Raw genomic sequence first — 12,417 nt, 5'->3', positions numbered from 1 at the left:
AGATGCACAGTTGGAGGAAGTAATATTATTGATGGAACAAGGGTTTGTTAAAATTCAGGGTTTTCAAGTATTTAATTTTCTTTCTTTGCCTTTGAAAGAGTGATTTGTTGACCTGTTGGTGATGGGGAAAATACGAAGGATTCTTTGAATGTTTTCTGGTTCTTTTTATGTTCTTTATGGAAGGTATACTCATGTCTCGAAACCATACAAAAACTGTGCATTGCAATTGCCAGCAAGTCGTACAGGGATAAGGTATTAGAAAATGCACTCTTACTCTTGTGGTAGCTGTATGTTGCAGTGCCTTGTGGTGGTCGCAGGTTTGAACTTTCTATATATACAGTTCTTTGTGGACTGTTACTGCTGTTGTGTTGCCTGCATTGATTTTTGCCTCCATTTATTCTTTATTGCAGTCTAAAAGTTGGTTTTAATTGGTTGCCCACAGGATTGGCTTGGCTTCTGCTACTTGTTAAGAAAAAAACATCTGTCTTTGCAGGTAAGAGCCTTTGAATTGAAGACTTCTTTATATACATATTGAGTATATCTTAAGAAATATTTGAAGCTTTTGGAATCTGTGAATTGGTATCAAAACACTTGGGTCAAATAATCTGTAGCTAGTCTCTTTACTTTGACTCCCACTGGTGATGGTGGTTCTGGCAATGTTGTTCTTGTAAACAGAATTTTCTGCCAAACTAATGTTTTGTTGTTTCATCAGCACGTGGTAGTCCGGAACACTCTCCCAGTTATTTTGCACTGTTGGAAAATGTAGCTACTTTGCTGCAGGCTGCAGGTCTGCGTGTTTTTAACTGTTGGAGTTTAGAAGTGTACAGCAATTGGTTCTAATTAGGTTTTGCAGCATTTAAAGGGATCAGATAGTTTCAAATTAGCTCAGAGATGACAATCTGACAGATTTATTTTAGCCTTTTTTTTTTAAAAAAAAAAAAAGGCAAAACTGTAGTCTGCAGTTTTAGCTTTTGCTAGACAGTCTCAGCCTGGATGCTTAAAATTCCTCCTACAATAACAATGTTATTCAGTTCTTAGTCTTCATCCAAGAATTGCCAAATACCTTGTGTATGTACTGCGTGGGTATTGTACTTTAATACTCCTCAGGGACTACGTTGAATCTTCTGAACTTAATTTGAAAAATGCATACATCTTAAAAGGCCAGTCTGGTGTTTTTATCAATTTGTTTATATGACCCAAGTTATTCTTACTTTACTGACTAGCACATAGGTAGAAGAAGTAGTATTGTCATCTTATACACCTTTTTCCAGTGTAACATCAATGTTTTAAAAGATGTTACTGTCAAGATGTTAACATGCCTTAAGGTTGAATCGGATTGATTGTCGGCAGCCCTCTTTGTTTTTGATCTCAGCTTGCTAATGGAGATGGCATGTCCGTAGGACAACTCTAGGATTTTGTGTTTCTGGTATCTCCAAAAATGTACCAAACACAAAATGACAACAAAACCCACTTTTGCCTTGAAGTACCTTTTTGTACGGGGTGGAAAAGCCCGTGAACACCTCTAACAGCCCAACAAAAAACCTTCAATGCACACTTAACAGACCTGTATCCCGTTCTGTGTCTGAAGTTAATGTTGCCTTTGCATGTATGTTGATTTTATAAGTGAACAGTGAAATATTTATGCAGGCTTTGCTTTTTCATTAGTTGGAAAATTTGAGTGAGTGGGTTATTGTCTCCTAAGTGCATTTTGGAAAAAATTGGACTTGAGAGTGTTTAGAAATGTGAAATTTGGCCCTTTTGGTTTGTGATTTTTGTAATTTTATTTAAATCACAGAAGTAAAACTAATACTTTGTCAAAGCACTGAAATCCTGAAAAATTTGGAGCAGTTATGTTTTGAGTTGACAAAATAGTATTTTGCCAAAAATATTTGATGGAGTAAAGTCCTTAAAATTCTTTATTCATACCGTGCTACTTTAGCTCTTGCTTAATAGCAAGTATTTGCTTAATATCATGCATGGAATTAACTACACTGAAGTCATTACAGCAAGTTTTCCTAGCAACTATATACTTAAGTAGCTGTCTGGGTTTTTTTTTGTCAATAGTGATTTCATGGACCTAAACAGAGTACTTAGAACTGCAAGATATCTCTTAATATTTATAATGAAAATTTTGAATTTAGTGCAAGATTGAAACACTTGCATTATCCCGGAAGTTATGTAAATGTTCAAATGCTTGAACTCTTAAGATTATTTTTTTTTTTTTGTGACCGTATCTGTTGATTTGTCTTCTGGGCTTCTTGGAATCACTAGTAAATGCAGTTATCTAGCAGGTGTCAGTTCTGATAAAGAATATTTGATGCTCTAAACCAGCAGATCTGAGCAGAAAAACCTTCCCAACTTCAACTAATGGCCATATCAGGTTGTCATCCCTTTTGCATTAGTAAGGAAATAACTAAAAGTAATCTATTTTACACAAGAGACATCAAATGTCTTAACTCCTGATGCATAAAAATTTTTGAAGCTTGTTTCTTTCTATAATAGGTAATAGAGAAAATGTAAATCTGCTAGCAAGATTTACTATTAGTAGTATTTTAGTTTTTAAAGTGTAGGTACAAAACCAGGGATGCTTTTGTATTGCTTCCTTGCCTCAGGATAATCTAGTTCAAAAGCAATCCTGTAGCGTAATGTAAAATGGTTTTTACGATACCTTTGGTTTTACAAAGCCTTCAGTTTTACAATACCCTTTAGTATGGCTTCCTTAAAATAGGCAGAATTTTCACTTTAACTTTAGTTTCAGAGATTGCAATCAATGTTAGGTAAATTTAAAAGAAAACTATAGAGTAATTGAAAAATACTGCTGTTTTAAAACAGTGCAAAAAGTCTTATATGCTTTCTTAGATGTGTACCTAGCATTGCTAGTTCATTCTTTGACCTGTTTTTTTTTTCACATGGGCCAGTTATTTTGCTTTTGGAAAATGATTGGGCAATGAACTTTATTGTCTGTTCTCAAGTTAAATGTAAGTGTCACTAGAAGAGATAAATGCAAGGATGTTGCTTTTGTTACCTTGTCATGGAGATGGGAAAGTTGCTTTTTAAAAAAAAAAATCCCTGAGGCTTAGTATGTATTCCTCTCTCTGTTCCTGTGATCCCTTGGTGGAGTAGGAGTTTTCTTAGTGGTATTTGGTAGTGGTAGATTTTTTTTTTAAGACCTTCTCATGTTCATCTTGCAAGTTCCAGTCTCTCTTTCAGGACCGTGTAGTAAGGAATCAGATGTTCATTCACAGCAGCTAGAGCAGCAGAGCTGACTTTGTGCCAGTGGACTTGTCTACTCTTTCCTTGAGGGAGAGACGTCATCTGCAGTTTTCTGGTCCCAACTGGATGTGGACCAATGCCCCAGTATGTTGCTTGAGTTCATTAGTGTATGGAAGGGGATAGCTCTGGTTTATTGGACAACAAAACAAGTACCCATTTGAGTAACCTGAAGTTCCATCATGCAAACAAAAGAATTGCTTCTTTTTTTCCCTGGAGAAGAACTGTTGCTCTTGTTTTCGTTAAGTACTGAATTCAGGCTTACCTGATGTGGTTAAGTTGTTGGATAGTGGCTTTATGTAGTAGTTCAGGATGTATTTAAGGCATGTTTGCTCTAAAGTGATTGGAAGACCTGGGCAGGCTGATGCATCTGACTTAAAGATTTGACTGTACGCTGGGGTACAATACTTAGCTGAATGTGAAATGTTGGGAGATAGTTACTGATCCTAGTGGTCATAGCTTTGGTGTATGGCTAGAAGTCTTTGGTGCACTACCTCCTGGTGTTGCATTGTACTATCTGGTTCATCCTTGATTTCAAGTTCTTAGTTAACGCCATTTGTATGTGGCTAATTGGGAGCCTTGGAGGTCTTCCATACAGATACTTAGTACTTAGGGAGTCAAGAAGTTTCAGAGATGAAGTGGATCAGATGAAACAACATGCTACTGATGATGATTTAGGATGATAGGCTGGCTTCTGCACTGGTGAATTGTGCTGGTATTAATATGATGCTTCCAGTCTTTATTGGAGGTTTGTCAAGAATAAGTGAGAATAACCTAGTTTCCTGTTTATCTTGAACTTCTGATACGAACTCAGGCTCTTCTGTCGAATGTCTACAAGGTAACTGTCAAGATCTGGCTGTTCAGAATTGATGTTAAGCTTTCACTAACTTTGGCTGCAGAGGTAAAAGTCATTTACTTGTGCCTGAGATAGAAAGTGTAATATTAGACAGAACATCTGCAACTATTAAAAAATGATCCCTTGCTTTTGAAAGCTGTAAAAGCCAAATGTCTAACTAGGATATGCATAGTTGTTTGTCTAGTTTAGGTGAGATCTGTATATTTGAAAATGTCTGGGGCTAGTTTATAACTGTTAGCTAGCTTCATGTTCACCTAGACCTCTTGCAATTGCTAGGAGGAAAATGTAAGATCAGTATAATCTAGATGGTCCCTGTCACGATGTCGTGTGAGTCTCGCTGTTGCTAGTTGTCCATAATGGGCTTTTGTTCATAACCAGCCCACTGTTATGTTCCTAGTCGTCTTCACCCGGCAGGAGATAAAATCCCTCCCCAAATGAAAGAGAACTGTTTTTCCCATACGTGTACAGAATTTTTCAGTCACTTTGCCAGGTACAGTGGATACCATATGTGTATGGTAAATTAATTTTGTTTGCTTGGCTAAAATACTAATTTTGCTTACATTCTGTCAAATATTCAACTACTGATACAATAGTTCTGATTTTTGCTGTTACTTAGTGTTTGGGTTTTTTTACTGACACTTGTGGGTCTTAGTTTAACAGTTATTTTGGAATTTTTAGTGCAAAATGTATACTGATTGTGTTGGTAAATGTTTAATACTTCAATCTGTATGAAGTAAATATGAATAAGGAACTTGGAATATAAACATGCTTAATCTTTGCAAGATGCTGTTAGGTGTATGTGAACAAATATAGTAGATGGTGTCTGTAGGTAATTGCATGGTGTCACAAACAGTAGTCTGACATAGCCGTTGCCTTTTCTCATCTGCAGGTGTGTGTTGTTTCAGCGCAGCATGGCTGTGGTCATCCGCTTGCAAGGTCTCCCGATTGTGGCGGGGACCATGGACATTCGCCACTTCTTCTCTGGATTGACCATTCCTGATGGGGGCGTGCATATTGTAGGGGGTGAACTGGGTGAGGCTTTCATCGTTTTTGCCACTGATGAAGATGCAAGGCTTGGTATGATGCGCACAGGTGGTACAATTAAGGGGTCAAAAGTAACGCTATTGCTGAGCAGTAAAACTGAAATGCAGAACATGATAGAACTCAGTCGTAGGCGTTTTGAAACTGCCAATCTAGATATGCCACCAGCAAATGCTAGCAGGTCGGGACCACCACCTAGTTCTGGGATGAGTGGAAGGGTTAACTTACCTACTACTGTACCTAACTTTAATAATCCTTCTCCTAGTGTAGTAACTGCTTCTACTACTGTGCATGAAAGCAATAAAAACATATCCACATTTTCTACTGCCAGTATGGGGACTGCACCTCCAAATCTTGGGAGTACCTTTGGTAGCCCAACATTTAGCTCAACTATACCTAGCACAGCATCCCCAATGAACACAGTACCTCCTCCGCCGATCCCTCCTATCCCAGCTATGCCATCTTTGCCACCAATGCCTTCTATTCCCCCGATACCTGTTCCACCTCCTGTACCCACACTGCCTCCTGTTCCTCCAGTTCCTCCAATACCCCCTGTGCCCCCTGTACCTCCAATGACACCTATGCCTCCCATATCAGGAATCCCTCCTATGAATCCTCCACCCGTAGCACCTTTACCCACTGGAATGAATGGGTCTGGAGCAGCAGTGAATATGAACAGCGGCTTGAATCCATTGTTTATTGGTCCCATGAATCCTGTAAATCCTATCCAGATGAATTCTCAAAGTAGTGTCAAGCCAATTCCAATCAATCCAGATGATTTGTATGTCAGCGTTCATGGAATGCCCTTTTCTGCAACAGAATCTGATGTGAAAGACTTTTTCCTTGGGCTCCGTGTGGATGCAGTCCATATGCTGAAGGATCATGTAGGTCGAAACAATGGAAATGGACTAGTTAAGTTTTTTTCTCCTCAAGATACATTTGAAGCACTGAAGCGAAACAGAATGCTGATGATTCAGCGCTATGTTGAAGTTAGTCCTGCAACAGAGAGACAGTGGGTGGCTGCTGGAGGCCATATAACTTTCAAGCAAACCATGGGTCCATCTGGGCAGTCGCACCCTCCTCCTCCCCAGGCTCATCCTAGGTCCAAATCTCCCAGTGGGCAGAAAAGGTCGCGGTCAAGATCTCCCCATGAGCAGGGTTTCTGTGTTTATTTGAAAGGTCTTCCTTTTGAATCGGAGAACAAACATGTGATAGATTTTTTTAAAAAGCTGGATATAGTTGAAGACAGCATTTATATAGCTTACGGACCTAATGGGAAGGCAATTGGAGAGGGTTTTGTCGAGTTCAGGAATGAAGCTGATTATAAAGCAGCTTTGTGTCATCATAAGCAGTACATAGGGAATCGCTTTATTCAAGTTCATCCAATTACTAAAAAGGCAATGTTAGAAAAGATAGATATGATTCGTAAAAGACTGCAGAACTTTAACTATGATCAGAGAGAAATCCTCATGAATGCTGAGGGAGAACCAGGCTCGCCAAAATTGTGTGCACATATATCTAATATTCCATACAATATAACAAAAATGGAAATCCTTCAGTTTCTAGAGGGACTGGCAGTAGAAGAAAACTCTGTACAAATTCTTGTTGATAATAACGGGCAAGGTTTAGGACAAGCACTGGTTCAGTTTAAAGCTGAAGATGATGCTCGTAAGGCAGAGCGTTTGCACCGTAAAAAACTGAATGGAAGAGATGTTGTTTTGCGTTTGATAACTGTAGAAGAAATGAGAGATATTGAGAGAAACCCACCGTCTCAAGGGAAAAAGATACTGAAAATACCAATACAAGGAAGCGCAACTGTGCCAGGAGCACAGGGCGCTGGTGGGGATGAGCATGCCTTTTTGGGGGGAAATTCTAAAGATGCAAACAACGGTCCTCCGTTTAATTTCCCTGGTAACTTCAGTGGGTCTGGCACGTTTGGTCCCCCTCTACCACCACCTGGAATAGGTGGCTTTCCTGATTCTAGACCAGGAATACCTACAGTTGCAACTAGTGGTTTACCTGGAGCAGGTATTGAGGTCCCAGGTTTTGCAGGTGGTCCTGGTAATTTGGGTGGACCAGCAGGTTTTGCAGGGGGCCCTCAGACTTTTGGTAATGGTCCTGGCAATTTAAGTGGACCCCCTGCCTTTGGTGCTGGTCCTCCAGGAATTACTAGTGGTCTTGGACATTTAAGTGGACCTCCAGGGTTTGGACCTGGACCAGGAAATATACATATTAGTGGACCCCCAGGTTTTGGAACAGCGTCTGGGAAGCCAGGACCAACTGTCATTAAAGTGCAAAATATGCCCTTTACTGTTTCGGTGGATGAAATCTTGGATTTCTTTTATGGTTACCAAGTGATCCCTGGTTCAGTGTGCTTAAAATACAATGAAAAAGGCATGCCCACTGGAGAAGCAATGGTTGCATTCGAGTCTCGTGATGAAGCTATGGCAGCTGTTGTTGATTTAAATGACAGGCCTATAGGCTCCAGAAAAGTAAAACTTGTTTTAGGGTAGCTGTTAATGTGAAGTAGTTGTAGAATAGATACTCATAGTGCTGTGATAAATGCATCCAGATTGGTTTTTATAGTATTTCCAGGATAGAACCTGTGGATTGTTTAAATGGTAAACCAGATCGGTTTTGATAAGACAGAGCACTGGGTTAGCCATTACAGAAGAAACACTGCGAGGATAGATGGCGCAGTGGATTTTCCCGTACAAATATGTGGAGAAGTTAGACAGATTCTTATTCATCATAGAAGTTTGGTAATCTATACTGGACACAGTGCTTATCAAGGAATCTAGATTGGTTTTACGTAGTTTCGGATAAGGGAAATAGATGAAGTCAGTGAAGCTCTTCAGTGGGTGCTCTTGCAAGCCATTGTAAAATAGATAGCTATTTCTAGATTTGGTTAAAAGCTGGCTGAATTTGCTTTGTTTACAGGTCAAAGCTTTGTTTAAAGTCCTGATTTTACTCTGCAACTGAACGAATTCTCAGTGTACACAGATTAATTGTTTTGTGTATGTATCTTTATTTTTTCCAAGATTCTCACTGTATGAACAGTTGAATTATGCCCATTGCTGATGTGTCTACCAGACTAATTCCTATAAGTATGAGCAGAATCGTTCTGTAAAATTCAAGCTGTTCTTTGTGGAATAACCTTTAGTTATTTATATATTGCAATTATAACTGTGCAGAATAAGACTTTTGCCACAAGTATAGCTAACCTCAAACATTATCATATGAGTTTTATAGTACACTTGTAAAACACTTGCAGTAGAAGTAACAACTTGAAAATACTCATTGTTTAAGTAGCTTGATTTGTTAGGATTACATAAATCAGTTGGGATAGGATCTTTGACACTAGTTGGATATTGATGTTGTGTTTCTCATGTGTCTCTTGAACTCCTTACATAGAGTCCCTGCTAAGAGAACCAAAGTGGTGATTATTAGTAGAAGATTGGAGTCCAGCTAAAGTTTTAAATTAGTTTATATATGAAAGAAACTTTTATCTCCAGCAACTCTGTTGTGAATTACTGCTATGGGTGAATTCAGAGATAAAATTTATTTTTCTCCAAAACTTGAAAATACCGAGTTTACTATATATTTTTGCAATAAAGTGCTGTTGTATTCAAAGTCTGTAAAGAGTTGCCATTTTCTTTGCTGTGCAGTAAAACCTTCCATGGAAAAACAGAGAATTGGAAAGGAAGTAAATTACACAAGTGAAAAATAGAATTTTTTTTTTTGTTCATTCTTGCTTGACTTATGATAAATTTTAAGACTTGGGCATTGCCTGAAAAATCCTGCTATTCCCTGCAAATCATTGTACTTAAACATAGTAAACTTTAAACTGTTTTGTTTTTTGGACAAAGAAAAACAGTGCCTTTTGGTGTTGCATATCATGGAACACTGAAGTGTATGGTCAGGCAAAATTGAGAGGTGCAAGTGGCAACAGTTTTATTCATGTGGTGTGTAGGAGAGATTTGAAAACCTGTGCAGCGCTGCATCCTGAGAGGATTTCACAGTACAGGAATATGTGGAAGGATTGTATAAAGGTGTACTTCAATAAAGAGGCGGTTGCATTACACGGATGCTTCTGTAATTCATTAGCATAATTTTGTTTTGACAGATTACTAGGTGGTCCCAACTTTGGAAAAGTCATGTGATTTGTATATACTGTTTAAAATTAAGCCTCCTGTTAATAAAACTGTCTGTCTCTGAAGCTTCATGTTATGCGTTTCAACAGTCTTTGGGAGTAATGTTTCAACAGCAGATCTTTGTTTTTGGTTTTTTTTTTTTTCCTTTGAAAGTCTGAAAGTACTCTTGCTGATGTCAGAAAGATGTGTGATTAGGAGTCAAGCCTTTCAGTTTATTTTTTAAATTTTGCTCTTTGTTTTTTAAACAACTTTTATTAAAGTTTCATACTATATTGGAGTTATTTGGGTGCTTGTTTCTTCATGTTTCACATTAGAATAAAATTACTGAAAAGGAAAACTTGGCTTCATTGTTCACAGAATTGATTTAAGATGTTAGTGTTTGTTGACTGCAGAAACTGGTGATAACTGTTTTTTCAAGTTCAAATGAATCACAACAATGCTTGCCTTGTTGTGAAATGTAATTAAACTACAGGTGTCTGGAATTAGATACACAGTTCTGTGTTACTGTCTTTTGATTTCATATCTGGATCCTCTTGGTAATGGATACAGGGTTATTAGTGTTTGTGTTAGACACAGCATATGCTGCGAAACATGCTTGTGTGCCTGTTCCTTTGGACTTGCTAAAAGTGCAGGTTTGTTTCAGAAATCTTTCGTTTTCTGATTCTTGATTTTTCTGTATGGTCTAAAGATGTTTCAATGCTTATCTTTAAAAAAAAAAAAAGTGCAAACCCATGCAAAAAGCCATTGGTGTTGGGAATGTTGGCATGGATGGCATGCTGAAGTGGAGGATTTGGGGTGGGGAATGGGCTCTTCATCTTGCCAAGCAGTTGATGCTCCATATCTTTTAGCATAAATTAGTAGTTAAATTAGTTAGTAAATATCCCCTGTTCCTCGAGAGTAGGCTTTAGGAAAAAATAGGAAGTCATAGCATATTTAGAATTTCTGTATGTACTATAAACAATGCGACTGCTGACCCAAACAGTTAGTTGATCCTTTAAAGCATATATAGTGAAAAGTTCATTATTAAGTAATTAAGTATCACTTGCAAATGTAAGAAGTTTTCTTTAACAACTCACTTTCATGTTTGAAGCAACCTTAAACTGCGTGTCATGATAACTTGAGGGATACTCTTATTAACAGACCACATGGCTAGATTTGATAAAATTGCTTACTTTGCACATATTTATATTCATGAACAGCCTTAAAAATAAGGGCTAGGACCTCTGAGGTCCCCTCTCCCATGTGAAAGGTATGTGACGGGCCTTGCATATACACTTCAGGCTGGCTGCTAACAAGAAATAGCGACAGAAAGAATCAGCTAATGGACACTGCTCAGATTCGCAGTTCTTTTGACCTTGATACTTTGAGTGTCAGGAACTGCCATCCTGCTTAACCTCGTTGGAATAATACAGTTGGTGACACTGATGTCCCAATTTCTTCAAGTTATGGAAAGAAGGTATTTGTGTTTATATAACTGGCTAAGTTGGTCTTTTTAGCAGTTCCTTAAGTGTTAGTCTCTACGTACTACTTCTAAAAGAAGTAAGTGGTGAAGTGTTAACATTCACAATGTGATTTCTGTTAAACATACGTATTTTCGTCGTTCCATGCAAAAGAGAAAATACGGATATAATAAATTGTTCAATGATAAACTTGTGACCTACATGGAAGAACTGCAATGGCTAGATGAAAGTGTGACTTTAAAGTTGCCAAGTTTTCAAGCAGTTACATGTAAATGTCACAGTTGGATTTTGTTTCTAACACAAGCCAATTCTGTAATATCACAGACAACATTAAAGCCAGTTCTTTACCGATGAGTTATTGTTGCCATGTTCTAAATGTAGATTTATGAGAGGTTTGAGGCTTTGTAGGTTTAAAGAGAACTGAAGGATAGTTTTTTTTTCTCTAAGTGGTGTTCCATTCATAGCATTTAATGTTTTCCTTTAATGTCTGTGCTCTGAACTTGTTGTGAGTGGAGAGGAAGATCAATGCGAAAATGAAGACTATAGTCGTGTGCCAGTTGACATTGAAGGTCTGCTTTCCAGAGAATGTACATGCTGGTCAGTTCTGCTGAATTGCTCAGGCTGTCCTTAAAGAAGTTGTTGCCTATGCTGTGTGAAATGAGCAGCTTGTTTCACTGAGAGTATTTTGGTGCACCAAAGACTGCAGACTCTATCAAAAAAAAAAAATTCCAAGTTACCTAGGTACACCAGTGGTGTGTTAACTGTAAATAACTATTTCAGTTTCTGTGCTTTGTTCATCCTCAGTCTTCTGCTGTGGTGGTTCCAAAGCTGCTGCTTCCCACAGCGAATGCTGTCGGCCCTCAGCGTGTTGTTCGGCAGTGCGCGCCTCTGAACGGTATTGGCCTTCTGATCTGCTAAGTTGAAACAACTACATATTGTGGACCACTTAAAGCCTCTGGTTGGACAACAGACCACTCTTTGAGAGCAGTTGGTTTAGTATGATTATCCAGATACATGGATTAGACTCTGAATCAAAGGATTGCAATTCCTGTTTAATACAGATGCTAGTGCAAGCAAAAGACTAGTTTCTGTCTTTGACAAGATAATTGGTTGGAAGGAAGCAGTTTTGAAACTGGGCTGGTGTACTAGAAAACATTTTGTTTGAGCCGAGACATACACAAATTAGTTTTATGTTAGTTTACTTCTTTAGATATTGTGCAGGTCTTTAAAAAAGAAAAAAAAAAAACAGAGATGCTAAATTCTGTTGCTGTAACAGGTTTTCCAGAAACAGTGCTTTGGGCCTGGAAAAGCAGTGTTGCCAAATATATTTGTTCGTCTTTGCCCTTTTGCAGGTTTGCTGATGTTCTCTTCTGTGGCTGTATATTCTTTCATGGTTTTGGGAAAAGTGAGCTAGAGCTTGTGTACGGAGCGCATGACTCTTTCCTGGTGGAAGAGGAAGTAAAACTGTCTGTTAAATGCTTCTGCAGGGAGAGTAACCTTGAGGGGTTCTCTGCCTGTCTGTTTTTGGCAGCGAGAACATGATTGTAGTTGAAAGATTTGGCTTTCCCATGGAATGAAAATCTGTTGGTTGGTAGTATGCATTCGACTTAAAGTTTGTGGCTGTGTACTGAACTCC

General features: G+C 38.4%; 1 protein-coding gene across 1 annotated transcript; it reads left to right on the top strand.

Annotated features, from left to right (window-relative positions):
* Positions 1-409: 409 nt before the first annotated feature.
* On the top strand, positions 410-9,658 carry RBM12 (RNA binding motif protein 12). Its single transcript, XM_009706148.1, has 2 exons — positions 410-493; positions 5,016-9,658. Exon 2 carries the CDS (start codon positions 5,038-5,040, stop codon positions 7,678-7,680), a length of 2,643 nt encoding a protein of 880 aa, XP_009704450.1. The 5' UTR covers positions 410-493; positions 5,016-5,037; the 3' UTR covers positions 7,681-9,658.
* The last annotated feature ends 2,759 nt before the right edge of the window (positions 9,659-12,417 follow it).

This window comes from Cariama cristata, unplaced genomic scaffold (genome assembly GCF_000690535.1).
Source record: "Cariama cristata isolate BGI_N322 unplaced genomic scaffold, ASM69053v1 scaffold18818, whole genome shotgun sequence".
NCBI lineage: Eukaryota > Metazoa > Chordata > Aves > Cariamiformes > Cariamidae > Cariama > Cariama cristata.
This window is presented reverse-complemented; position numbering and strand designations above follow the sequence as displayed.

Bases quoted from the DNA above. Each gene is read 5' to 3' on its own strand.
- RBM12 (XM_009706148.1), top strand. From the start codon at position 5,038: ATGGCTGTGGTCATCCGCTTGCAAGGTCTCCCGATTGTGGCGGGGACC.